Below are 26,489 nucleotides of genomic sequence, written 5' to 3'. Positions count from 1 at the left end.
TTATTCGCCTCCCATTCAAAAAAGAAAAAGAAAATATTAATCAAACCAAGGCGAGTCATATGGGAATGAAGCCAAAATACTTGGCCTCTACTTAGAAGAAATGCTCAGAACTGTTGTAATAAGGCCTTATTGAAATTTCAAATTCTCAATGGGCTTGCGAAGCTTTCTATGTCAATAAGTGTGCCAAGCAAAATAGAGAAAAGATGAAACTGGTAGTAAATTATCAATCTCTTAACATTTTCCTTCAATATGAGAAATTTCCTCTACCTTCGAGAAATTTCTTCTTTACCAAATTATCAAAAGCCCATATCTATTCCAAATTCCATCTTAAAGCCGGATTTTGGCAATTGGTCATTCATCTTGAAGACAGGCCCAAGATAGGGTTCTGTATTTTGAACTAACATTTTTAATGGAAAGTTATTCCTTTTGGATTAAAAGTGACTTTGTCCCTATTCCAAAATGCTATGTGTCAAATTTTCCAACCAATCCTGTTAAGTGTAGCAGTATACATTGATGATATCTTGTTCTACAGCCCTAATGAGGAATCACATTGCCAACCCATTGGGCAGTTTGCAAACATTATAAAAGAATATGAGATTATGCTATCCTAGAGAAAGATGAACATTGCCTAAACAGAAATTGAATTTTTTGGTATGCACCTTAACAAAGGTACATATTACCTTGGCTCACACATTGCCAGGAATTGCTAAAGTTTCCATAAGAGAACTTCACAATAAAGCAAGTTCAGCAATTTCTTGGGATAATTAATTATCTCGGAGATTTTGTTCCAAACATTGCAAGACTGTTGATTCCACTACAATCTATGCTACAATCTATGCTGAAGAAGAATTTCCTACCTTGGGGAAAATCTCAGACTAAAGCAGTTGTTGAACTCAAGGAAATCATGCAGACCCTTCCTCTATTACAAATCCTATCAATGGGAAAAAGAATTCTCCAAATTGATGTCAGTGATGAATATTGGGCATCCCATCTTATTCGCAGAAATTAATGGTAAGAGACACCTATGTGCTTACTGTTGACACCTAATTTTCAAGCGCATATAAAAAAAAATTAAAAATTATTAATTAATTAATTTTAAAAAAAACAACAAAAAATGAGGGATGCAAAGGGGCCGGGTCGGGCCGAATCGGCCTTGGCCTAACCTAGCCCTCCTCCTTTCCTCTCTCCCTCGGCTCGGCCCGCACCGAGCTTCTCCCTTCTCTACCCATCTTCACACGTGAAACCCTAGAGGGGGAGCTCGAGAGAGAGGAAGAGAGCTCAAGGGGGAGAGTGACGAGATCTGCCACGCCTCAACAATGGCCGATTTCTTGATGAAGTCCATTTACTTGAGACTTGCATTTTGTTATTTCTATTTTGTGAACATTATTATGCTTATTTCTTGTATTTGTAAGGCCTTGAACTATTTTGACTAGCCTACTTATACTTGACTATTATGCATATATTGGTTGTAAACTAAATATGAGATTTATTTTGGAATTTAGATGAGTTTAAACTAAATCTAAAACTCCTAATACTTATTTTGATTTATTGATCTCAGAACAGATTCATAATAAGAATGATTCACTTATTTGAATTGGAAATGATGATTTAGTTTAATACTTTACTGCTGAAAAACTCTTTAACCGATTCGAGTTGATTGTTTTGGACTGAATGTGGATGATTCCTATTTGTCTAAATATTACACTCACCACCTTATTGGATTGTGCTGTATGGTGAACATAGGAGGAGATTGTTGGATATATTGTTAATATAATCCAAAATAATATATTCACATACAAGCCCAATAGGTGAAAGCACAGTTATTTGGGTCCATATGAGCTAGAACCCAATAACTTACATATAAAAATCTAGGGTTCCTAGGTAACATTGTTGAGTGTTCTAAACTTGACGTTTCTTGATGTAATACTTCAAGCAACCGCTTCTTTTCTCTCAAACCTATAACCTCCAACATATCTTATGTGTTTGCTATCTAAATGTAATGCAGGTAGGGTTAAATTGCTTTTTGGGGACTATTGGTTGGAATGTTGTCGGTTACCAATGAGCCATGCTGATATCAGACATTTTTTTTTTTTTTTTTTTTTTGTTCATAGCGAGTCCCTAGGGATTTCTTGTTGCCTAGACAGGCGTGAATTTTTTACAAATGGAAGTAACATTTTATACAATAGCATGCTGCGGCTTTGGTTGTAATCTTGAGTTGTAGATTCTGTTTATTATTGTCATTCATCTATGCGCAGTCTGTTAATGAAGCACTTATGGTGATCCAAATTGCATGATGTTCTTGTGTAACCATCTGCGAAAGCATGGATGCCCATATTTCTTAATCTGCATGTGGAAGATCATGACCAGATGATCTTAGTCTATTTTATGTCTTTTTACAGAAATAATTCATGTCATTATGTTAGAGGTCAACACCTTAGCTGGTGTTTTATCCTTTACAAATTATGACACTCTTGGATTTCAGAAGCGGATAGCAACCAAAGATCACAGTTGGACAATGTTTCATCACCGCCGGCTGCTGCTGTGCCATCGTTGCTTTCCAATTGCCCAGTTTAAATATAGGGAAAGGGAAGGAAATTGTTCGATGTACAGGTGATAACACTGCAGTCACATCAAGAAGTCATGTCCTGCCCTTGCCTGTCGTGTGTCTGCTGAGAATCCATGCATCAAGAGCTGGTTCTGATCCCACGGCATCTAGAAACAATGTGGCTAGCTCCTCTAGCAATGATTCAGGAAAGTTTCCTGCAGCATTAGGCAGTTCGACCACAGGCAACGGGTACATACTAGTGTCTTTGTTCGCTTTGTCTCTTTCTGTTTGGTCGGTTTGTCATATAGTTAATGATTTGCCACGGGTTCCACAAATGAAAATAAATTGAAGTAACTTCAGTGGAGAAAGATCGATCAGGGGCCCATGGACTTATGCAACAGTGCTTATGCCTTCAGAACAGGAAGAAACACGAACGCATGCATCTGAAACCCGGGCAGACACATCCAACCCCAATTCTGGAAGTTCTGGCATTTTGGAATGTGAACTCTTGCCAACTTCAAGTGAACCGGTATAAAAAATTTTCATATCTTCCCTTTTCCTCTCTTTTGATTCTACTCTTCATTTTGGCATTTAAAATGTCGATGCCAAGTAGTCCTCTACGTGGTTGACTTCAACCCAACTCTACTCTTTGCCTTCTCTTCACTATCTACAATAATGAATTCTTCAGAAGATCCATGCAGAAGAGTCCGAGACTTCAGGCGACGTTGGCAGCAGCAGCATTCTAAAACAAAGAGGAAATTGTGATGATGATGCTGGAAGAACTGATACAACTCATGACGATACAGTCCAGGGTGTTCAGGGTGAGCATACAGTATTTCGTTGATATGAAAGGCTAAACCAGTTTTCTGTCACTCAAACTTTTCAAATCTGACGTGTCCGATCCTTGTGGTCAGAGATGCTGGCATCATATTGAAAAATTCAACTGCTTGTGGTGATTTCATTCTCGTGCATTTTCTGTGTCTGCTATCAGAATGGAATGGAGTTGGTTGCCAACAAAGCATGCTGATATCGATAGCTGTTTCCGTTGTTAGGGTGTCCGTTCAGGAGTTCTTGTTGTCTAGACAAATGGAGGTAAATAATTCATACATTAGCATGCTACGGTTGTAATCTTGGTTGGTTGGTTCTGTTTATTTTTGTCACTAAACTATCTCAATTCCGCTCGTGAAGCACTTGTATTGACTTCAAATTGTACGATGTTCTGGCCAAAAAAAAAAAAAAAGTCAATGAATTGTATGATTTTATGTTACCATCAGGGAAGCATGGATGTCCAAATTTCTAAATCTGCATATGAAGATCCCGACCAGATGGTCTTAGTCTCCTTTATATCATTTTACCAAATGATCTATGTAACAATGACACGTTGTTATCAACTTGATTTCAGAAACGCCGAGCTATTCAGCATCACTGTTGAACAATTTTTCATCACCACCGAGCAGTGCCAAGTAATCAATCGCTTCTCAGTTACACAGTGTAAGTTTAGACAAAGGGAAGGAAGTTGTTCGCCACATGGCGGATGGTGTTGCAATTACGTCAAGAAGTTATGTCCGAGCCTTGCCTGCCGAGGGTCCATGGAGTTCCCATGCAGTACAAGCTGCTTCTGATCCCATGGCTCTAAGAAATAATGCGGCTAGTTCCTCCAGAAATGATTCGGGAAATGATGTGGCTCTTGAAAATTCCGGGTTTCTGGAATATAAACTCTTCCCACCACCAACACTAAGTTTGCTTTTTTATGATTACAGCTTTAATACTCTTCAGTGCGGCTAGTTGACTATTGTCCGCGGCCTTGCTCTTAAGTAAGTCAAATTAGTTAATGTAAACATTTAATGCCAAACCAGATGAGTTCTCAGTTCTCACTATTATGTTTCAGACCATGTTCGATAGGACACTACGGGTGCTACAGCTAAACATATCGGGCTTGCTGTCGCGACCCATGGCTATACTGGTTTACTGCTGTTTGGTGTTGACCATATTTTCTTGTGTTTGCGTAATCTTTTCTGTCTCTCCTAGTTATTCAAAAAAATTTCGAGGTCCAACTTTCTGTTTGATATGTGCAGCTACGAGAGTTTGCTTTAACCACTTTTTTTTATTAAGTTGCTAATTGCTGAGAGTATCCCGTCATGTCCCTAATCAATATTGGAGTGATGCTATTTTAACCGCTGCTTGTTTAATCAATCGGATGCCGACTAGAATTCTCGATTCTAGTATACCTATTGATGTTTTACAAGGATCGTCAACTTTGATTCTTCCCCCTAAAATTTTTGGTTGTGTTTGTTATGCTCGTAATACCATCTCTAAGAGTAAGTTGGAACCCGTGGTCTCCAGTGCATTTTTCTTAGGTATTCAGCTACTCAAAAAGGTTATAAGGGTTATCATCCTCCTTCTAGGCACACCATTGTATCTATGGATGTGATTATTCATGAGTCTAATTCCTATTATTCCGCTCCACCTCTTTAGGGGGAGTGTCCTAGTATAGAGATGTTGTCTACTCTAAATGTTCCCGAGGATATTACTTATCATTCTCCTCCAATAGTCTCTAATAGTTCTCCTCCTTCTCAAGAGGAGAACAATGCAACACAAGAATAGGATAGTATAGTATCTCAAGCGGAGATAACAAAACAACCACTTCAAGGGGAGACATTGAATATATATTACTGTAGTGATCCCACTACCAACAATCAAGTTAAGACCATTGATACATTGCATGTTCGGTCATCATCTCTGAAACAGATTCTCCTACTCCTTCTAGTGAGATTTCTCCTTGTAATCTTCATATTGCACTTCAAAAGGGTACTATAACTTGCATCAACACCCTATATCTCGTGTTGTCTCATATGACTCTTTATCTACCTCCTATTGTACTTTTGTGTCTTCTTTATCTTCTGCCTATATTCAATGGAATTGGCAAGAAACTTTTGTAGATGAGAAGTGGAAGGCAGTAATGGTGGAGGAGATGCATGCTTTGAAGAAAAATGGCACATGGGACCTTATTTTTCTTCCTCCTAAGAAACAACCGATAGGATGTAAGCGGGTGTTTATAGTCAAACAGAAGATGGATAGTACCTTGGACAAATATAAAGCACAAATGGTAGCAAAGGGATTTTACTCAAACTTATGGGATTGACTATCAAAAAACCTTTGCTCCCATTGCTAAGTTGAATATTGTTTGAGTTCTACTTTCTTGTGTTGTTAACCAAGGATGAGATCTTCTATAGTTAGATGTGAAGAATGCCTTTCTTCATAAAGAGTTAGAAGAAGAAGTGTATATGGAGATTCCTCCAGGTTTTTCTTGTGACAAAACTCAAGATAAAGCGTGTAAGTTGAAACATGCACTTTATGGTTTAAAGCAATTACCTCGAGCTTGGTTTGACAAGTTTCAAAAAGCTATGATTTCCATTGGATATAAATAGAGTAATGTTGATCATACTTCGTTTGTGAAGAGATCAGGTACTAAAGTCACTATTCTCATTGTCTATGTAGACGATATTGTTGTCACGGGAATGATAATAATAAGATCAACCCGTTGAAAAAGCTTCTTGGATAAAAGTTCAAGATAAAGCATCTTGGAAAGCTGCGGTTCTTTCTTTGGGGATTGACGTTGCCGGATCTTCATAAGGTATCTTTCTATCCCAAATAAAGTATGTCCTTGATCTTTCGATAGGAGTTGGGTTATTAGGATGCCGTCCCTCTAATATACCTTTTGAGGCCAATTCTCGTCTTTGAGAATAAAATGGTGATCCAGTGGATAAAGGTCGTTATCAACGGTTAGTGGGCAAGTTGATTTATTTGTCCTATACCCGACATGATATTGATTTTGCTGTGAGCCTAGTGAGTCAATTTATGCATGATCCATACACTACTCATGTGGATGTCGTTCTTCGAATCCTTCAATATTTGAAGTCTGCTCGTGGGAAAATGATTCTTTTGACTCCTCATGATGGCCTTAAAGTTGAAGTCTATACAAATGCTGATTATGCTGCATCCCCTTACCAAAAGTCTATTTCTAGGTGTTGTATATTCTTAGAGGGAATCTTGTTACATGGCGCATTAAAAAGCATAATGTAATTGCTCGATCTAGTGCTAAAGTAAAGTTTCGTGCAATAACACAGGCAGTTTGTGAATTATTATGGCTTAAAGGATTACTTAAAGATCTTGGTGTATATGTATTAGTATTGTTCACAATCTTGTACAACATGATCGTATGAAACATGTGGAGATCGACGGACACTTTATCAAGGAAAAGTTAGAGAGTGGTTTAATTTCTATGCCCTTTGTTCAATCCAGTGACCAACTCGTTGATATGTTCGCTAAAGGACGGGGGGTTAAATCATTGCATCCTATTTTAGTCAAGTTGGGCATGTGTGATATTTATGCTCTAACTTGAGGGAGAGTGTTGAGAGTATTTGGTCGATAGGGGTATGTTTGTCTGTTTCTTTTATTATTTTATGTATGGGGGCAAAAGGGTAATATTGGAATTTTGGCCTTTGACTTTATTACAAAATAGATAGTTTGAGGTCACATTGACCTAACCAAATATTCAGTTTAGTTTTTATCTTCCAACACTAATTCATTTCCACGGTATGGAATATCAGTTGATCCTTCCTTCTAAATCCAGACAGTATGCTTTATCTATTGATCCTTCCTCCTTGATGCCAAACCCTCAAATGACTGGTTCTTTCTTTTTTCTATTGATGATTCTACGCTACAGAGATCCATCGGAAGCTACCTCAAGTAGTTCCGGGACATCCTTTTGGGGACCCTCAAGATCCTATCGTCCAGATATAATGTCAGAGGTATGCTAGCTTATTAGCTCGTTCTTTTTTCTTCTTTTTTTTATTCCTTTAATGAAATGCACGACGCTGGCCATTTACCCTCACCTGATTTCTCCATAAAGAAAATGTCAACGTAATACCTCAGAATCGTACCTCAGAGAAGATGGGGCTAGAAGCTTTGTGATGTGCTTTAGCAAGTAATAAGATGGTGTCATATGACGGTTTTATTGAGAGTGAAAAACATTTAACTTAAACATTGAACTGATTCTCCTACAAGGGTGACGTGATGAAGCTGTGGACATCCTTGATGTTAGCTCCTACTAGCGAAGGAACCTCGGCAGTGCATGTCATCACAATCGTTTGAGCTCTAGACGAAACCTTATGTCATTTATTCTGGATAAGAAACAGTGACTTTAGTTACTTTAATTCTCGTTAATATTGAGAGGAGATTATTGTCCCCGGCATGTTGGCGTTGCTTCCTCCATGTTCATATTTCCAATTGTGATAGACAGACACAAGCAAAAATTACTGCCGAGTATATTTGTGATTGCACAAATGCTTGCAAGAACAATACTAATAATATATCTACGTGTAAAGATTAGGCACGCTTGTGGGTTTTCTTGTCTGATATCACCAGTTACCACTGCATCTTGTGTTTGGGACAATATTTGCAGTTTCCTAAATGCAACATGTTAATTTGTTGATGCTTCCTTCATATTCTCAGATAATTGAATTAGTTCATTTTAACCATTGCTCTTAGTCGCTAATTCTTCTCCACAGCGTGCATTATCAGAAGCTGGCCCAAGTAATTAGCTGTAATGTTCCATTCGATCTATCTGATATGATTCACCTGACCTTCCCTCCTCACCTTTCGATCACATTGACGCCCAATCTGTACCCATGATGCACAGTTCAATCGAGCGTCTAGCAATGATGTCAGTGGTACGCAATCTTTAAAGCATAGCCTGTTTATCCATAAGGAATTTGTAAATCTCCATACTTTTTTCCCTCAGATTGAGTTCGACATTCCAGGAGGACTGACTACTTTACATCTCCGTCAAGTTGAATTCTTAGTTATCTCTGTAAAGTTGAATTCTTAGTTATCGATAAGAAAAGTGCTTGATGGACAGAAAATATTTGGGTGACGTGTTTTAAGAAAATCTAAGGTGGTGTGCTACAGATGTTTCTCTATGTAAACCAGAAAAAGCTGATTTTTATATGATCAGAACCCAAGTTTCTAAAATGCTGCAAAGCTTAATGCACAACCTTTTATACCAAGTGCTTCGGCAAAAGAATAGCGCAAGTCTCAAAAGTTGACACGGAAGACACTTAAGTGCCAAAAGTTACACTTTTTTAAAAATTTGGGATATCTTAATGTCAATTTTGGCAAGTCTGGCCGAAAATCATGTGGCAATTTTTTAAATAATATAACTTGCTTACGTGGCTCACCGGAATATCACCATACATAGATACATACATATATATGCATATCGTCTTATTCATTTCATACGGAATAGATCAAATATTGGAAACCACATACCGCGATGAATTTTCTTTTAGCAAATTGATTTTTGTGATTAGTATTCTATAATCTCGAATATACATGTTGTGGACGGCCCCGCTCTCTTAGGGTTATGGGCCGAGCTGGCCCAGCACAGGCCCATTAGGGATACAGAATGAGGACATGACCGTAAATTTATACAGCTCGCTGACCGTCACCGTTGTGGAAGTTAATAAAAGACGGTGGAAGAGGGTTTGAAGTGCGAAAACAGAGTCCATTCTTTCAGCGAAGGGAGGGTATGGAATTTCTTGCCTCCGAACCATCCCATCTCTCCTTCTCATGACTTGAATTCGTGGAACTAGAGAGAGAGCAGTCTCCGTACCTTCTTGATCGAATCTTGGGAACGGAGAAAGAAAGGGCAATGGGGGAGAAGGAAGGGAACGGAAAGGAGTTTGAGGTACCATGGGAGGCCAAGGAGCACGTCGAGGGTATAGTGGCGTTGCCGATGTTCGCCCGTTGCTCCAAGCGAGAGGTTTACCGAGCACTCAAGGACTGCCAGATGGAGCTTGTTGACGCCGCGCCGAGACTCTTTATTCCAGGTTCTTTACACACTCTTCCGGTGTTCTCTGTTTCTGTCGTCGGAAAGTAGTCTCTGCGTCTTCTTGATCGAGTCTTGTGAACAGAGATAAAGGAAACTGGGGAAGGGGAAGGAGGAGGAGAAGAGAGGGAAGGTAGAGGTGCCAATGGAGTCAAAGGAGAAAGTCGAGCATTTCTCGATTGCCCCGAAGAGGTACCGATGCCGAAGGAGAAAGTCGAGCCGTTACCGATTGCCCTGAAGAAGAAGCAGAAGGAAAGAGAAAAGGCAGAGGTGCCGATAAAGCCAAAGGAGAAAGTCGAGCCTTTCTTGATTGCTCCAAAGAAGAATAAGAAGAAGATGAAGAGAGAGAAGATGGAGGTACCAATGGAACCAAAGAAGAAAGTTGAGCATTTTCCGGTTGCCCCGAAGGAGGAGCAAATGAAGAAGAGAGAAGGTAGAGCATTTCCCGATTGCCCCAAGCAATTAACGAAGCACTCAACAGACAGGAAATGGACTCCCTCAACGCAATTCATAAACCTCCTTGAGAAAGGTTTTTACATGCTTCGGTTACTCTCTCCCTCTCTCTCTCTCTCTCTTTTCTTTTTGGGCTGGTTTACTCTTGATCAGAGCCCTTGCTATCAAGCAAGAAACACCCATCATAGTGTGACGTGAACCCTTCGAATCTGTAGTGAAGTTGATCTAGTTTCTCGATTTTTTTCCCCATTTATTTTCCATTTAGATGAACTTATCAAATTCAGGTCTTCTTGCTCTCTTGAACAGAGAAAGCAAAAACCAGAGCAGGGATACCAGCAGAGTGGAAGGGGCAAGTCGAGAGTATAAAGGAGATTTTGAAGGAGACGGAACCCAATTTAACCAAAGAAGAGAACTATGAAATGCTTGAGCAATGCGATAGGGACCCCAACCTTACCACTGAGAGACTCTTTGGAAATTCTCTAGGTTTTACACACTTGCATTTCATCTACTCCATATTATTGTTTCTTGATTAATTTGAGAGGCATTGCCATCCTTGATGAGAGACCAACTGCTTGTGGCTGATTTTATTCTCGTGCATTTTCTGTGTCTGCTATCTGAATGAAATGCTGGCAGAGTTAAATTGCTTTTTGGGGATTATCGCTGGGGATGGTGTCAGTTGGCCAACGAGGCGTGCCGACATCAGATATCTTTTTCTTGTTCTTAGTGAGACCTTGAAGGAATTCTCATTGTCTAGATAGACAGGTGCGAATTTGGGACAGATGGGGGCAAAAGATCCATACATTAGCGTGCTACAGCTCAGGGTTGTAATCTAGGATTCTAGATACTCTTTATTATTGTCGTTAAACTGCCTGCGCTCTGCTTGTCAAGCACTTGTGGTGACTTCAAATAACTAAGTCGTATGATTTTATGTGACTGTCAGAAAATTTGCTGAGATGTTCCATTCCATCTATCAGAAATGATTCACCTGACCCTCCCTCCTCACCATTCCATCGCATGACATACGGTTCAATGGAGCGTCCAGCAATGATGTCAATGGTATGCAATCTTCTAGTCCAGCCGACTTCTCCATATGGAACTCGCAAATTTTGATACTTTTTCCTTCAGATTGAGTCCGACATTCTAGGGAACTGACTATATTGCATCTCTGTCTAGTTGAATTACTAGTTATCAATTAGGAAAGTGCTTGACGGCCAGAAACCTTGGGGTGATGTGTTTTAAAAAAGGTTAAGGTGGCGTGCTACATTTTTCTTTTATTGAAACCAGAAAAAGTAGATCTGTCTGGAAGCTCAGTTACTGAAGTCCTGCAAATCTTTTAAAAACGGTGCTTTCTTTCATCAGAATGCTCCACCTTTTGCACCAAGTGCTGCCGTTGATCTATTATCTCAGACCCTTCTTCGAGGCTACAGTTTATTCACTGGCCGTGAATTTACACATCCCCACATAGAACCAAGCTACGATCAGCCTCAACTGCCCCTGCAACATGGTTGCATGAATCATGATGGGTATATGCATCAGAACTTTGGAGATGATATGACATCTCCTCAACAAGAGATGTATCAAGGTGGCAGCTCATCTCAGGCCAATGCCGATCCTTCTAGTTGGGGAAGCTTTCCAGGCAGAGGAAGTACCCCTCACCGATTTCTGCCTAATTCACCTGCCCCCTCTGATACATCCATACCCCAGCTCAACTGTGCATCACATGTTCAGGTTCAGCACCAGCAAGGAAATGATTATCACCCTATTGGAACGGTATAAATTAATTTGGCACCTGCTTGATAGCTTTTCTATTCTCTACTTCCAATCTCACTGATGCTAGCTAATCAGTTCTCTTAATTGTATGCCTTTTTCCAGAACTATGACTTCGCTGTGCAGAACTATCAGCCTGATCCAGGAGCAATGTCTGCACTCCCCGAACAACAACAAGGTGGCTTCCCCAGATGGGTACCTCTACCTTGTGATGGTATTAACCAGCACCATGATATGCCATTGGCTCAACAAGAGCTGTATAAAGGTGGCAGCTCATCTATTGCCAATGGCAATGCTTCTGGTTGGGGAACCATTCAGGGCACAGGAAGTACATCTTATCAATCTCCGCTAATCCCACCTTATTCACCTGCCCCTTTTAATATTTCCTGCACCGGCCATGACTCCACATTGCAAGCTCAGGACGAGTATATAAATGACGATAGCTTTTTCATACTTCCTGCACCGGCTTTGACTCCACATGGTAGCTACATGGGAATGGTGCCTCCGCCTGCTAATGGGCTCGCTGGTGAAGGGTCATCCCAGCAATATGTTCATCAAGGCTACCCAACCTGGCACCATCCTGGAATGAGGATCAGGCCAAACCATCAGCAGCAAAGCCCACATAAACCAAGCACAGGCAATTTGCAGGACTTTTCAAAGATGCAGCCACCTCAAGATCTGAGACCATAATGCTGATCACTGGTTGTTATTCTGCATTTACTGGGAGAGCTTTTGCATAGAATTTGATATAGGAGCATTAGGGCGTGGCAATAACAATTGGGAAGATGTGTTAGGTGCTTGCTTACCCATTTTTACACACTACTGCATCCCTTGATTGGAAAGAATGCACAGGTTCTTGCTTGTCCATTTGTACATACAATACTTTTTTTTTAAGCCAGAAGTTAACTGTGCATATACTTCACTGCCTCAATATTGCCTTCTGTTTCTTAATTGGTGTTAGGACAGATGCCACGCAGAGATTTCCTTCTGCAAGTAGGGGGTTATGATATCGCGTAATGATGATAATTCCAGTGCAGGATGTTAGTTGGACTCTGTATATTTTCCCAGGCTCTAGAGACCTTTTCCAATGCTTCAAGCCTTCGAGCAATAATCGCCACAATTGCACCACCCTATTCTGCATTGGATGAAATTCAAAATGTTCTAGTAAGTTACTGAGAGCTTAATTTATAGCTTCCTAGAATGTGCGTCTCGCTCTAGGAAGGCAATTGGCGCGAAGTTAGAGTCGATTGGGAGTGGAAGTGAAACGACTGCATTTTGAAATTCAGAATTTGTTCTGACGATATCACTTGCCAAAGGGTCTGCAGGGAGGGGGCCGGTGATCGGAGGAGGCGTCAGTGCTATGCTTGCCTCAGGCACTGATGCTGATCACTGCAGTACCATTGGATGACGACAAGACAATGATGAAGGAGTTTCCATGGCAACTCAAAATCAGCATTACCATAACTTGCTTAACAAAACAATTTTAGGAATTTCATTAGACGGACCTCTATCAAATGAGAAACAAGAAAAGCTATCATGGAAAAGTATTAAAAGATTCAGGAGTTGGTTGATTTGGATTATAAAATGAAGTCCAAAAAGCAGGGCCCTCTGAATTAGACAAAAACCTCCCTCGCTGCCGTTATGCTATTGATGATTTCGGTGCATGATTAAATTGCCATGTCTTTAGCTACCGGCCTCTAATAGCACATTTGGATCATAATCAATCGGTCCGCTGATCCATCATTGTCTATAGAGGGGTCAAGTTTCCATTTACACATTATTATATATATATGAAATATGAAAAAATAAACAAATAAACAGAAAAACGTAGGTTGTAATGTCTCTCATCTACTTGTATATTGCGAAAGCCATCTATAAAAGCAAATAATTTGCACTATAATTATGAATATATAAAATAAAAAAAAAAAATCTTTAAAAGATAGGACTGTTGGAGGAGAGGGTCCACAACATGTGAGAGCCACCCATTACTCCTTCATTTTGCTTTAACATTTGCTTTCATTTGTTGTCTCCCCCATTCATTCAACAAAACAAACTTTCATGTACCAACACCAAAAGCAACACTCATGGATGAACAGTGCCTCTTCCAACCTCTCTTGCCGACAACCGCCGCAGCCGGCACCTCCTCCAATCCTGCCGTCCCCAACTACCCGCCTCTCAACAATGCTGAAGACACCAAAGACATAAGCGCCCCATCACCAGACTCGAGCATCATATACCGCCTTTTGTCTGTCTTCTTTATAGGGCTCCTCTCTGTATGGGCGAATCTCGAAGCATCGAAAGGGTTCGAGCTAACTGTCACGAACGATGCAACGAACTCTCCGGCTGGCAAGCGCTTCACCCAAATGTACGTCTCCGATGACAGCGCCACACGTGAAGTCCTCCGTGCGAGCAGCTTCATTGAAACCCTTCTCTACGACAACATCAGAGGCAATCAAACAACCATCACCAAGAAGCTGGTAAAGCATGTCGTTGTCCGGCTAGCTCGACGGAACCTCAGAAGGAAGGTAACCGTCAAAGCCGCAGGAGATCACAAGTTTGTCATGAATTTATGCCCTTCTCTAATGGAGGCCAAAGACGTGAAGTACAACATGGCATCGGTGATCCACCGTGGCATGGCACGGATATGGCTATATGATGGTGGCTCTAAGCTCCGCTAGCGCTTCTCGACGGCCTGGTAGAGTATATAAGCATTTTAGCAGGTTTTGGTGATACAGATTATGATGGAAGTGTTCAGGGTTTTCAAGAATCTGCTCCAAATTGCTGGGAAGACAAAACCCCTAAGGCTGTGGCGCATTTTTTGAACTACTGTGAGAGGGAGAGTGGAGGGTTCATCCGACGGTTAAACGAAGCCATGAAAGAGGGGTGGCGTGATTGGACGGTGGACGAGGCTCTCGGAATGCCGGCTCAGCATCTGTGCAAATCCTTCAGGAGAGGTCAAGCAGCGGTATAAAGTTTTACCCAACTAAAGCATCTTCCGTAGCTGGTCTTGATGACCTGGAAAATTCGGCGAAGAATTGTTCTGTGATTCTCTGCATGTGATGGGTGATGTTCCATGTTTGGATTAGACAACGACGTTAATCATGTCTAGGCTCATTCTTGCACATGCAATTCTCTGGACAATTGTGCAGATAAGGGGTTGGACTTCTGGTGACAATAAAACAGCAATTGATCTTTTCCAATTTCAAGGACCTTCCATCATTTAGCAATCATCTTTGCAAGATTTAATTTAGTCACCCACTTTTTGATTCTTTTTCAATAAGTTATTAAATTTAAACTACTTGATAATCATTCTATTTTATTCTCCAAAGAAAATTTTAATCAAAAATATGCATTTGATGCTATACAAAAAATTTTATATTTTATTCTCACAAAAAAAAAATTTTTAATCAAAAATATGCATTTGATAGCTATACAAAATTTTTTATATCGGAATAGAAATTCGACACAAAATTTCTCATCTCGAGTGGCGACGAGAGGTAGCCGATGACCGATCTGTGGCGGGAAGCAAGCAGGAGGTAGACGGAGGTAGATGACCAGCCAGCGACCAACGATGGACAAGCGACAACGGGCGATCGAGCGACGGGTGGGTGGCAACCAGCAGCAAACGACTAGTGACAAGCAAGCCAGCAATAGGCAATCACCGGCAGCAAGTGGCCAACGAGCAATGAGGAGAGTAAGAGAGAAGAATTTTCATTTTTCACTTTTATTCTAGAAACAGAAAAAAATAAATTACTTCTGATTTCTGAAATAAAAATTTATTTCAAAAATAGAAAAATGAAATTACATTACAAAACAAATTTTTGTTCCCAAGTCACTCCGGGAATAAAAATAATAATTATCAGCCTGGACAACCCAACACAGACACAAGCTGCCGGTATATGCAGACTGCTAAACACGACAGCTCATGCTAATGGGCCCAGCCACTCTGGTCCAAGAACCATAATGGACAAGACCAACTCTTGACTCCTCAAATCTTATCAGTTTCTTATGAACATTTTTGTTTGCCCCGTCCATGTCATCAAGCTCCTATTTACTTCAGTATCATCTACTAACTTGATTTGGAATGCCATGCTTTGCATTCATGAAGGGAACACAGTATATTTTTAACTTCAATTGAGAATAACCCAACTAAGCTTCATCACAAAAACACTCCAGGTAATCTTGGAAGTTCACTTAACTTTGTGGAGTTGAAAAATAGCAGGAACATCTGTACATAGCTATTAAATACACATGGATTAACAATGTACCAGACAAATTTTGCCATGCAGGCTCTGCTTCTCTCCCTGTACATAATCAGAAACAGTCCCCAAACCCTTGACCAGCTGAACCCACATTACATGCCTCCTTTACAAACATTTAACTACATTTTCAGATGGACCTGAAAGATCCCTCCGTGACATAGAACCAAAAAAGCACACAAGGAACAAAGGACATAAACCCTCTTACACAGATAGGTAAAAGCACTGGACATGGCCGCAGAGAGACTTCGACAATGCAGCAATATGCTTAACCTTATTGTACACTCACAGGTTAAGTGACATTTATGTCGCTGTACTTATGAACAAAACACTCTCCGCAGCTCTTCATCCACAATTCCTTAGCCATATGGAGCATCCATTGACAAAAAAGTGGACACTCCCCACCGCAACTCGAGAACATAGATTATATATCCATCCCTTGGTCTCTCCTGACTATGTACACTTCTTACCTACGCAAACAGTTAGACTGTGAGCCGTCATCATGGAAGACTGACAGTAATATACACCATGTGGAGCGAAGTTAGTACTTCTCAATCAAGATCTGCCTTCGAACTGTCCAATGAATCCCCTAAGTAAGACCCATCGGCTTGACGAATACAAATGTTCAGGTTGCCCGAAATCAAGAAGTCCTGGAAGATATACAAAGATTAGGCTGATCCCACTACACACTAAATGTTTCCTGTTTGCTTATTCTATATTAATGGATAATTCAGAACAGTTGAACTTAAGGCACAATAGAATGTCATCTATATCATCAAACAAGTAGTTACTCCCAATACATGAATCAAATTTCCAATCATCATCTTCAATCACTTTAAAACCTTTTAAGCAAAGGAGAAGACAAAAAGTTCGAGCATCAGAATGGGGAAGCCAAGTCAGTGAGCAGTGTTGCTGCCCATGGTAAGGAAAAGATAAGTCACTATGGAGTGTTACCTTATCGCCAGTATCCTGGCCCTCAGAATGGAAAACTATAGGTCGGCACCGTTTATCTTCATTCATCAAGCTTGAATTTTGGAAATGCGTCACAAGTGCAGCTTTGCCCTGGATCCTTGCATACGCCAGTGAAGCAACCTTTTCACTATTGAACTTCTCCCACTTCTTCCCATTAATTGTCTGCAAACAGTTCAAAGATGTAGACTTTCTAGAATAACTAAAATTCCCAGTCCCACTAATCATGCGCAATAACAAGTCAGATGCCATTCCAATGTAATATATTGGTGATGCTATAAATTACACTTCATGTAGACAAGAGTCACATCTCCATTCATGTTTTAACATCAGAATTAACAAGGACAAGGTCAAGTACAATCCGATCTCTGAGTATTGGAAGGCTGAGAAATTGACAGAAAAGTTAACTTACATTATAGAAAGAAACTATATGTGAAGGAGAAACCATATTGATAAAAGCATAGCCCACATTGCATTTGTTCTGCAACAAAATCAGAAGAAGCTTTGATCAATTAAACAATGGCTTGCTAGCAGCGTTCAACAATTTTCCATGAATCCAAACAATCACATGTTTCAAATGAGCTTCGCCTAATAGACAGTGTATTCTTTGGGGGATGAATACTAGAAATGCCAAAACTTTCGAACTACGCTCACTTGAGTACCAAAACTTTTCTTTTTTTTTTTTTTTTTTTTTTGCTTACCTGAGTAACACAAATTTGAAAAATTGCTCACTTGAGTGCCAATTCCGATTTGCCTTGTCGGAAAATCCTATATAAACACCAGTCGTCTGACTAACTTCGCCGGCGTGATGTGGACAATTTTTAATATTATTTTGATATTTAAATATTTTTTTTTATATTTTTGGCTTTTTTTTCTTTAGGACCACAACCCTTGCCACTGTGAAACCCTCGCCCAAATTGGGCGAGGCCACAAGCGCCCTTGCTAGCTCTAGGCAGTTGTAGGTGATGCCGCTTCACCTAGGGCCGACAAGGGCACAATGCCCTTGCCCATGACCTTCACGACCAGATTTTGGGCGAGAGCCGCCTCACCCTCGCTGCGAAGGCCCTAGGTGAAGGCGTTGTGGCCTCGCCAGCTGCAGGTGATGCTGCCCAGAGCTGGCAAGGGCATCACAACCTCATTGGCCTGCGAGCGAGGCCTCGATAGCCTCGCCGAGTGCCTTCATAGCCGAAGGCAAGGCGGACCTCGCCCAATCTGGGGGAGGGTTTTGTGGCGAGGGTCACTCGTGACCCTCGCTGGCCCTAAAGAAAAAAAGCAAAATAAAAATTCAAAAAAACAATTAAAAAATTTCATGTGGGACATTTAGCTGGAAGTGGCATAGTGAACGATTTTACTCCGATGTGATACTCAAGTGAACGAAAAAAAAAAAAAAAGTTTTGGCACTCAAATGAACGCCATACAAAAGTTTTGACACTTCTAGTGTTCTAATTCCTTGTATTCTTTTGGTGTTTGTATTTAGGCCCAAAATAATTACAGACTCACCTTAAAATCAATAGGCAAGTAGAGAAAATCATATGTCCCACTGTGAATTTCATCAATCGCAGCAAGCAGCATCTTAGATGTGTACCTAAATTAAAGGCAAACGGCAAAGGAATGATAAGTACCAGGCAAGTAATTATGTTAGAACATAAACATTCCAAATGAGAATTATATATCAGTCTTTACTTATTGGGGATGTTCTTGATCATTAATGTAGTCCTTGTATCTTCTCCATTCATAATTTTATCCAAGTCAAGCTGATACTGCTTCTTGTTATCCATCTGACTGACACTTGTCTCAACCCGCCTATTCCGACTATGTTCACCCAACCCATCAATGCCAGTTGCCCCAGGTCCAGAAAATAGACCATTCCCGACAATCATGGGGCCATGTCTAGCCATTGGCAACATTCTGAAACTTGGGGACCCGTTGTCAGCCATATCTCCTGGAAAGCCAATGGCAGTCATAGTTGCATGGGCACCCGCATTCATGTAATTAGCTTTGTTATGACTTAGACTCAAGCCCCTCAACGCGACAGAGTTCATGAATGATGATTCTGGTGACTCAGGCACATATCCAAAACACCTGTCAAATGGGAGACCAGAAGGTGCAGATCCAACATGATGAGGCTGATTTGAAGAAAGAAAAGAGGTATGGTGACTGGCGTAAGGAAAACCCTGCCCCCTTCCTTGCCCGCTGGATGAAAGTGCATGTCCTGTAGATGAACTTGGCCAGGCAGAGGAATGGGAAACCCCAGAGTACGGAGTAGGACTTCCCCAGAGAAACTGAGGACCGGATAACGTTGTAACACCAGAAGAATTTGTTGATTCCCCTATGACACAGCCAGGACTCGGCCTTACACCATGCTCAGGAAAAGATTGAGAACTCTGGTACGCTGCAACTTGTGATGACCCCGTTTTGTTAAAAATCTGACCAGCATAGTTAATTCTACCTTGGTCCTTCCCTATAGGTGCCATCTTCGGGGAACTAGACAAATGAGTAGGAAGAATTGACGCTAACCCCGGCAAATGATTACTGTTAATAGGGCTAGGTCCCAGACCAGGTGATCTGCTAAAAGCATGCGGAGGGTTCTGCTCAACAGGGCTGCCATATTGGGCCCAGCTACCTACCAAAAAATTAACACAGATTAATTGAAAGATTAAAAAAACAAGGGACCGCAGATGATTGCTGAACGGAAGATCACTTTTAAAGCTACCAACCTGGTGGAGAGTTGGCAAGTGGAGAACCCACTTGGTGCCTGAAAGTCCGAGATTCATCCTGTTCCAGCTCTTGATTTAGTTGCTGCATCAAGCTAAGAACAACAAATACAAACATATTCAATTTAGTCCAGCACACTTACCAAAAAGTGACTTGGACATTCTAAAAGAATCTCCAGACTGCACAGTGAGAAAGGAAAAGACTGTAAAACATGGTTTTGACGAATTATTTCACATGCTTAATAACCTGTAGCAAATTATGCAGGAAGTCCTAACTCTACGGGCTCATTTGGCAAAACTAAAAAATTTAAGTACTGAATTTTAGGTGTTGAAAATAAACAGTAATAGTTGTTTGCTGACAGCTGAAGATCTATTGATGAATATCCTTAACATCTTGCCATGGATGAAATTGTTATCACTTTGCATATGTTTTAGCAATATAATTGGTAACATTCTAATAGCTGTCAATTACTCTTTCTACTTAATAAATTAAGTAACCCCTTCCTTTTTTACCCCATTGAGTGATTTTTTTACTTTAATTGAATTTTAAAAGTCATTGTTAGTTATGATTTTCAAACAAACTTAATCTCATTAAGTGCTGAATTTTACTGTTTAGAAGTTAAGTGGCTTATCAAACGGGCCCTCAGGAAAGCTGTCTTATTGCATCCAGAAAAGACACATATAGACAAACCACAAAAACTAACACACACCTCCTAAAATTTCAAACATGTTAATTATAGTATGCTTCAGATTCCATCAAATTCATTTCACAGAAGATATTTATGTTTTATTATATTTCACTTTATTGGTAGAATTTATGGATTTCCAGAATATATCCCTGATGATTATGAAAAAATGATCCTCATAAATAATGCTTTTACGAAACTTGAATTAAAACCAATCTATACTCGAATTGATCTCTTTCTTTTTCTGTTTTACCTTGTGTCCACTTGAATTAATTTCTTGATTACTTTCTCCAAAGAACTTCACACCAGCAATGAAAATACACTAAAGTGCAATAGCATGGTTAGAGACAGCGATAAAATACCATTTGGTCAACCCTTGGCCTTCACTTGACCAGAAAATAGAAGGTTCCAGAACAATATAATGGACATTGTGAGCACTTACTTTCGACGTGCACCACCAGGACGGCTAGGTTCCACTTTTATCCGTTTGCCAGCAATATCACTCCTATTTAAAGCTCTAAGTGCCGCCTCAGAAGCTCTCACATCATAGAACTCGATGAACTTATGGTGCTTCTTGTGTGGAGTTTCCCTAATCTGTATTTAAATGAGGCGAAGTTAAGACCACGGTGTAGCCAAGCCACTATAATCATCAAATGACGCAAATTTAATCACATCTCTCAAACAATCTAACCTCTTTGACCTCTCCATATGCCCCAAATATTTGACGGAGGTCATCATTTGAAACAGATGCATCTAAATTGAACACTACAAGTGTTCCCTGATTAACGTCCTTCTCTGATGGATTGTCCTGTTAAGGGTCAAAAAATTCGTAGATGGATTCAAATGAATGTCAACATGTGGAGCATGATTATTTTATGTGCAAAGAGATTCATACCTTAGGAATAGAAAAATGAATGTCAAGTTTCCTTCGTCTCAGAGGCTTATTTTGTAAGGCACGCATGGCAGTGCGAGCATCTCGGATATCGTAGTAAGATATCATTACAAATCCTCTATGCTTGCAAGCTGTATACAGAGTTCTGATGTCCCCATATTGCTACAAAAGAAAACGAAAGGGTCAAAAACAGTAAGTAGTTTCCAAATAATCAGCTCTGACACCAAATTTAGAAACCAAAACTGCCTTAAATCATAGAGATAGAATGATGAATGACAAAAATTATTGCTATTCTTTAATCCTCAGCCCAACTAAATAGAAGAATCTAGATCGGTCACAAATTACCATATCATACCATGGCAAGAAGCATATTGCTAATTCCATGTCTACTAAATACAATAGCATTCTGGAGACCATAAGGAAAAATGATGCTTCTTTTGATTGAAAACTACAAAGTAGTCAATCAGACGTGATCAAACATGAAAACACTTCCTAGCAGGAAAAATGCAGTGATTAGTGGTGAACAGACAACCAGATCAGCATCCAGTAGTTGCACTGAGGAAACAGTGCATCTGCCTAAGTGACTCCTCTTCCTGTCTAACATCTCAAGGAACCACATAGAACTTCCTCGTCAAGGAGGGTAAGTTAATCTCCAAAGTACAAAAATGCATGAATTTAGCATTTGTAGAAGCCTGTAATTAGCATGCTTAAAAATTGCTCCAGCTGTACCAGGCTATCCTCAAGTATAGCTTCAAGTACTTACAATCTATCCTTCTGACAAGACCTCATTACATATGAAAGCCCACCTTTTCACTGCCTCAATGAGCTGTCATCTATCATAAACCTTCATTTTGACAAAGCAATCGAGCACTACAACAAAAATCTAATAAAGATGATATTGTCATTTTCACAGTGCCCAGACTTCTACAAGCAGAAGACACCAAATTACAGAGATATACTAGATACACTATAAGGTTGCCTTAGTTTGTGTAGTTTATATATGAGTTCTTGGCTTCTTGAATTAGCTCTTAGCTCTCTCATAAGACTCAACAAAATTTCTCAAGGCATTTCTAGCAAAAATTTCTCAAGGCATCATATCTATTTCCAAAGAAAAGAATCAGCTAAATTTGTAATTAATATCATACGCAAGTTCAGACATTTCTAAAAACATACTGTCTGAGCTACAAGATCACACCTTTTTTTATTCACCTGAAGGACATAACATCTAAGCATTAAAAGCAAGCGTGGGAAAACAAAACAATATTTTTTTCCCAAAACAAGCAGGTCAAAAGATCAGTATAATTCACCATATTTAGCTACTTATCAAGAATCAGTTGGAAGTATAAAAGTTTAAATGGAGATGAGAAAGAAACATTCTACAAGAGTATCACCTCAAAAAGAGATTTCAATTCAGAGTCTTCAACATTGCTGTTAATATTTCGAACAAAGAGTGTCCTAGAAGGATGTTCACCATATGGATGTTCCCCAGCAACCGCAGCAGTTCCAACTCCATTTGGATAAGCGTACTGACCAAGCCCATTTGCTGCACCACCTGCTATATTCACCTTTGACAATCCAATACTTAAGCTCTCTTGAGGATCAATGTCTAGTTCCATTCCTCCTCCACTACCGAAAATGTCATCTTCCTCCAGATCTTTCAACTGACTAGGCAACCGACTCAGGTCAAAATCATCCATTATACCAGCAAAAAGCTCATCTTCATCAGGGAGCAAGCTTCCAAGAGCACCTGGCTCGAAATCTTCAGCTATATCCTTAACTTCATCCTCTAGGTCAACTTTGTCTAGCTTAGGGAAGTTATCATCAACAGACTGAACACCATTCTCTGGATTAACATAATTCACTGCATTTGGCCAAAATTTCTTAATGAAAATCTCCATCATTAAAAAAAGAAGTCTACACAAAATTTTGATAAAGTATACATACACTTCTCATGTGGAAGAACAGGCAACGAACTAGAAAACAAGCTAACATCATTGGATGAACAATAGTCGTTGGCACCATGTGAAATCCCCCAAGCACCACTTCCTGCTTTCCTTGAAATATTAACTGATGGAATGTCCGATGGACCTACAAAAAGATGAGGAAAAATCATTGTGCAAACTTGAGTCAACCAAAACCTCCTAGCACTACTCAAAGCAACTCTATATTGTGCATTAGATGAGACTATAGCATGTTTGTTGGTCTGCATCAATTTAATCTTATGCTTTAACCATTTTAATGTTACCATCAATTTGAGAAGCATGCTCATAATGGCAGAAAAGAATGTTGTTTCACATCTCAATTACACATCTTTTAAGACAAGTTCAAGGAGGGTGGAATCTGCATACATCATTATACTCTTACCAACCAAGAAGAGCTCAACCATAATCACAAGGGCTAATTCATTTCCTCAAAGATATTGTTAAAGTTGGTCTTAGATGGCAAATGTTGGTCTTTCTTCTGGAATCACAAACTTTTATTAATTTAGATTTTCTTACAGGAATGTTTAGAGTCCTATAATAATAGAGTACTTTGATGGTAACTACTGCATAGTAATCAAGCAAAAAGCAATAGTACATCCTTTATGATCCACGGTCATACCAAACTTAGTTGACAAATGTCCCACTTCTCCTAAATCAGCAGCATTTGAAGTTTTAACCGGCATCAAAAGGTAAAGGGACAAAGGACTAACATAATGGTCCACAGATATCACAGGTTAATTCTTGCATGAAACTTTTATCTTTTCTTCATCAGTGAAAGAAAGGAATCACACCTTTAGGAGAATCAGAGACCAAATCCTTTGGAAGTTGCTCCATTTATTTATACACTGCCCAAAAAAATAAGATTGTGACTGAAGTGAACTTAATCAATTAACAGAGGCATATAATGACAAGATGCAAATCAGAACATATGTACCATTTTTCAAAGAGGGATATAAAAATTTGAACAGCAGTCACAAGGCATAAAAGTATCCAATAAACCAATAATTCTACATACATACAAAGGGCGCATGCATGATCTAATAAGTAATCGCATGAAAGCTCCTATCTAGAAGCAGTAAGTAACCCCAGTGATAAAGACTACGGAAGCTCCTCTCCATGAAGACCAGCAACTAATCTTTTATATGCCGACAAAAAAAAAAATCCATAACTGCATGCACATAATCAGTTTCTTAATTGTCTCCATCTAAAGTTCTAAATTTTGTGCAGTATCAACCACAGCCCAACGCCGGCTGGATCCCCTATCATGATCCATGAAGCTATGGTAGACTAATGTTGTCAGAAGACTATCATATTCCACTGAAAAATTTCGCGCTAGCCTATCTAATCAGCTTTATACATTTCCCTCCCCTTTCATTGATTTACTCCGCAAAATGTAGATGACAACATTGAACGCCGGCAATCTGATTAGCTTTGCAGAGAGAATAAGCATATGGGAAACATCATATACCAAGACCAAGCACTACAGTCTAAAGACACAGCTCTGCAGCTGATGAAACTCGGCGAAAGTCCACCGACTCCTAAAGTCAAAGCTCCACCATTACCTTGACCAGAAGAACTCGAGCTATAAGCTCACAACCTAATCGCAGTGATTCCTTAGGCAAAACCCAATTTTCTTCAACCTCATTTTATCCAAGCAACATCAATCAAGAACGAAAAACCCAGCAAAAAAAATATGCAAATTTCCCCACCGTATCAGCTGATCAACAACCCCATCAAGCACCACGGTGCTAAAAGCATCAAATTTTCCAAGAACTGATCATGCGGGCACACACAAACGCAGACACACAGAGAGAGATAGAGAGACTAACCTTTATCAGGAAACATGAGAAGATCGTCCAGAGCCGACAACCACAGTTAAAAGGGAGTTGGTTAAAGGAGAGTCATTTGGCAGCCACGACCCAGGAAAGAAAAGAACACAAGAAAAATAAAAAGAAAAAGAAATAGCTTCCACCCTAAAAAGACGGTGAGAGATTGAGAGTTTCGTAGAAGCAGGGAAATTTCTTTCTTCTACTCTTCTACTTCCTCCTCTCTCGCCGAGAAACCAGACACGATACCGAGACAGACACGGAGAGAGAGAGACGGAGAGTGGTGGGAAAATTATAGAGAGAGAAAGTGAAACCAAAAGGAAGAGAGAGAAAAAAAAAAATGGGTTGGGCTTTTAGAGAGAGAAAGCACGGTACAGTAAAGAAATGATTGGAGAGAGTGAACAACAATCCCGCATCTATTTCGATTTTTCAAAGGAAAAATCGAATCTTTGCGTTCCTTATAATCCCAACAGGAAATCCATCGAACCCCCGATTAATTTTCATCATTTATCTCGTCATCTATGTATGAATTGATGCTTCGTTTCATCGGAATATTGTGCCGAGGAAGCGATCAGATTCCAAGAGAGAAAAAAAAAATGGAAAAAAATAGATGGCGTCCGCTGCAGTGTCCACTGTTCTAACTCGGACATTAAAGAAATCCAAATTGGATTTATTCAGACGACATTAGAGAAAGAAAAACCTTAAAGAAATGAAACAGCATACAACAATTTCCCTCTCCCTCTCTCTCTCTATGCCCCCAATAATTCCAAACAAGAATTCGGCTGCATTTGAATCCTGTTTGGAGTCCGTTGACGCCACCACTCCTCACAGCGTGACGTCACCAGTCGTGGAACACGGAACACCTTCCCCCGACCTCTTTCTTTTTCCCTACCTTTCCCCCTCGTTTCCTCCCTATTTTCTCGCCATAGAAAACGAGACGGGCAAGAATCCCGCGAAAGAAAATTGGGAGGGTCGATGTTTTCTTTAAGGTTGATGCTCTTGTCGGTTCGTGTTCTTGCTGCGGTATTTCCTTGATTTGTACTTTTGCTTGGGAGAAGGGAGGGTGAAGAATATGCACGAAATTCTCCGAATATTCTTATTTTCCACTCAAGACTTTCGTCTTCCCAATTTTTCTTCATTTTTCCTAACATATAATTTGAGACCACTTTGAATTCATGTCAACTTTACTTGACCTCTCTCCAATTGTGGGTTAAGATAATTGTTATCATCGGACTTGACTATTAAGTACTCATTTCTAATGCTGTTAGTTATTATTAGAATCGTATTTGGACTTATACTAACCATCGACAACTAGTGCAGTCATCTTTATAATAACCCGAGATTGCCAAATCTTGGACTGATAGCAAGGGTTGACTCTCGATACTAGTTTTTCATAATCGAAGAAAGAAAATCGAATTTACAGATTTTATACATTTCACGATTAGATACAAGTGGTCAAAATCGAGGAGAAAGGGTTTGTTTTTAATTTAAGCCGATGACAGATCAC

At 39.9% G+C, this 26,489-nt stretch overlaps 3 protein-coding genes across 5 annotated transcripts; 2 read left to right on the top strand and 1 right to left on the bottom strand.

Moving 5' to 3' along the window:
- Positions 1–9,091: 9,091 nt before the first annotated feature.
- LOC104425044 lies at positions 9,092–12,576 on the top strand. 2 transcript variants are annotated; one of them, XM_010037617.3, is made up of 6 exons: positions 9,092–9,435; positions 9,520–9,963; positions 10,194–10,370; positions 10,828–10,943; positions 11,247–11,657; positions 11,760–12,576. In XM_010037617.3, exons 1-6 carry the CDS (start codon positions 9,258–9,260, stop codon positions 12,342–12,344), a joined length of 1,911 nt encoding a protein of 636 aa, XP_010035919.2. In that variant the 5' UTR covers positions 9,092–9,257; the 3' UTR covers positions 12,345–12,576. The 2 variants fall into 2 exon arrangements, with proteins under 2 accessions (XP_010035919.2, XP_010035920.2); XM_010037618.3 differs by lacking the exon at positions 10,194–10,370.
- Positions 12,577–13,637: 1,061 nt separating this feature from the next.
- Positions 13,638–14,900, top strand: LOC104425043. The gene has a single exon (XM_010037616.3). The coding sequence runs from the start codon at positions 13,739–13,741 to the stop codon at positions 14,330–14,332; it is 594 nt and encodes a 197-aa protein (XP_010035918.2). The 5' UTR covers positions 13,638–13,738; the 3' UTR covers positions 14,333–14,900.
- A 931-nt stretch (positions 14,901–15,831) lies between these two features.
- Positions 15,832–25,544, bottom strand: LOC104425042 (protein MEI2-like 2). Of its 2 annotated transcripts, XM_010037614.3 has the most exons (14): positions 24,986–25,544; positions 23,948–24,001; positions 23,119–23,262; positions 22,566–23,035; positions 21,178–21,336; positions 20,974–21,090; positions 20,725–20,876; positions 19,600–19,691; positions 18,566–19,505; positions 18,383–18,467; positions 17,295–17,363; positions 16,868–17,047; positions 16,462–16,563; positions 15,832–16,383 (listed from the first exon to the last, which is right to left on the bottom strand). In XM_010037614.3, exons 2-13 carry the CDS (start codon positions 23,988–23,990, stop codon positions 16,465–16,467), a joined length of 2,550 nt encoding a protein of 849 aa, XP_010035916.2. In that variant the 5' UTR covers positions 23,991–24,001; positions 24,986–25,544; the 3' UTR covers positions 15,832–16,383; positions 16,462–16,464. The 2 variants fall into 2 exon arrangements, with proteins under 2 accessions (XP_010035916.2, XP_039161385.1); XM_039305451.1 differs by lacking the exon at positions 24,986–25,544 and adding an exon at positions 24,866–24,884 and having other exon boundaries at positions 15,832–16,563.
- Positions 25,545–26,489: the final 945 nt, after the last annotated feature.

Source organism: Eucalyptus grandis, chromosome 11 (genome assembly GCF_016545825.1).
Source record: "Eucalyptus grandis isolate ANBG69807.140 chromosome 11, ASM1654582v1, whole genome shotgun sequence".
Lineage (NCBI taxonomy): Eukaryota > Viridiplantae > Streptophyta > Magnoliopsida > Myrtales > Myrtaceae > Eucalyptus > Eucalyptus grandis.
This window is presented reverse-complemented; position numbering and strand designations above follow the sequence as displayed.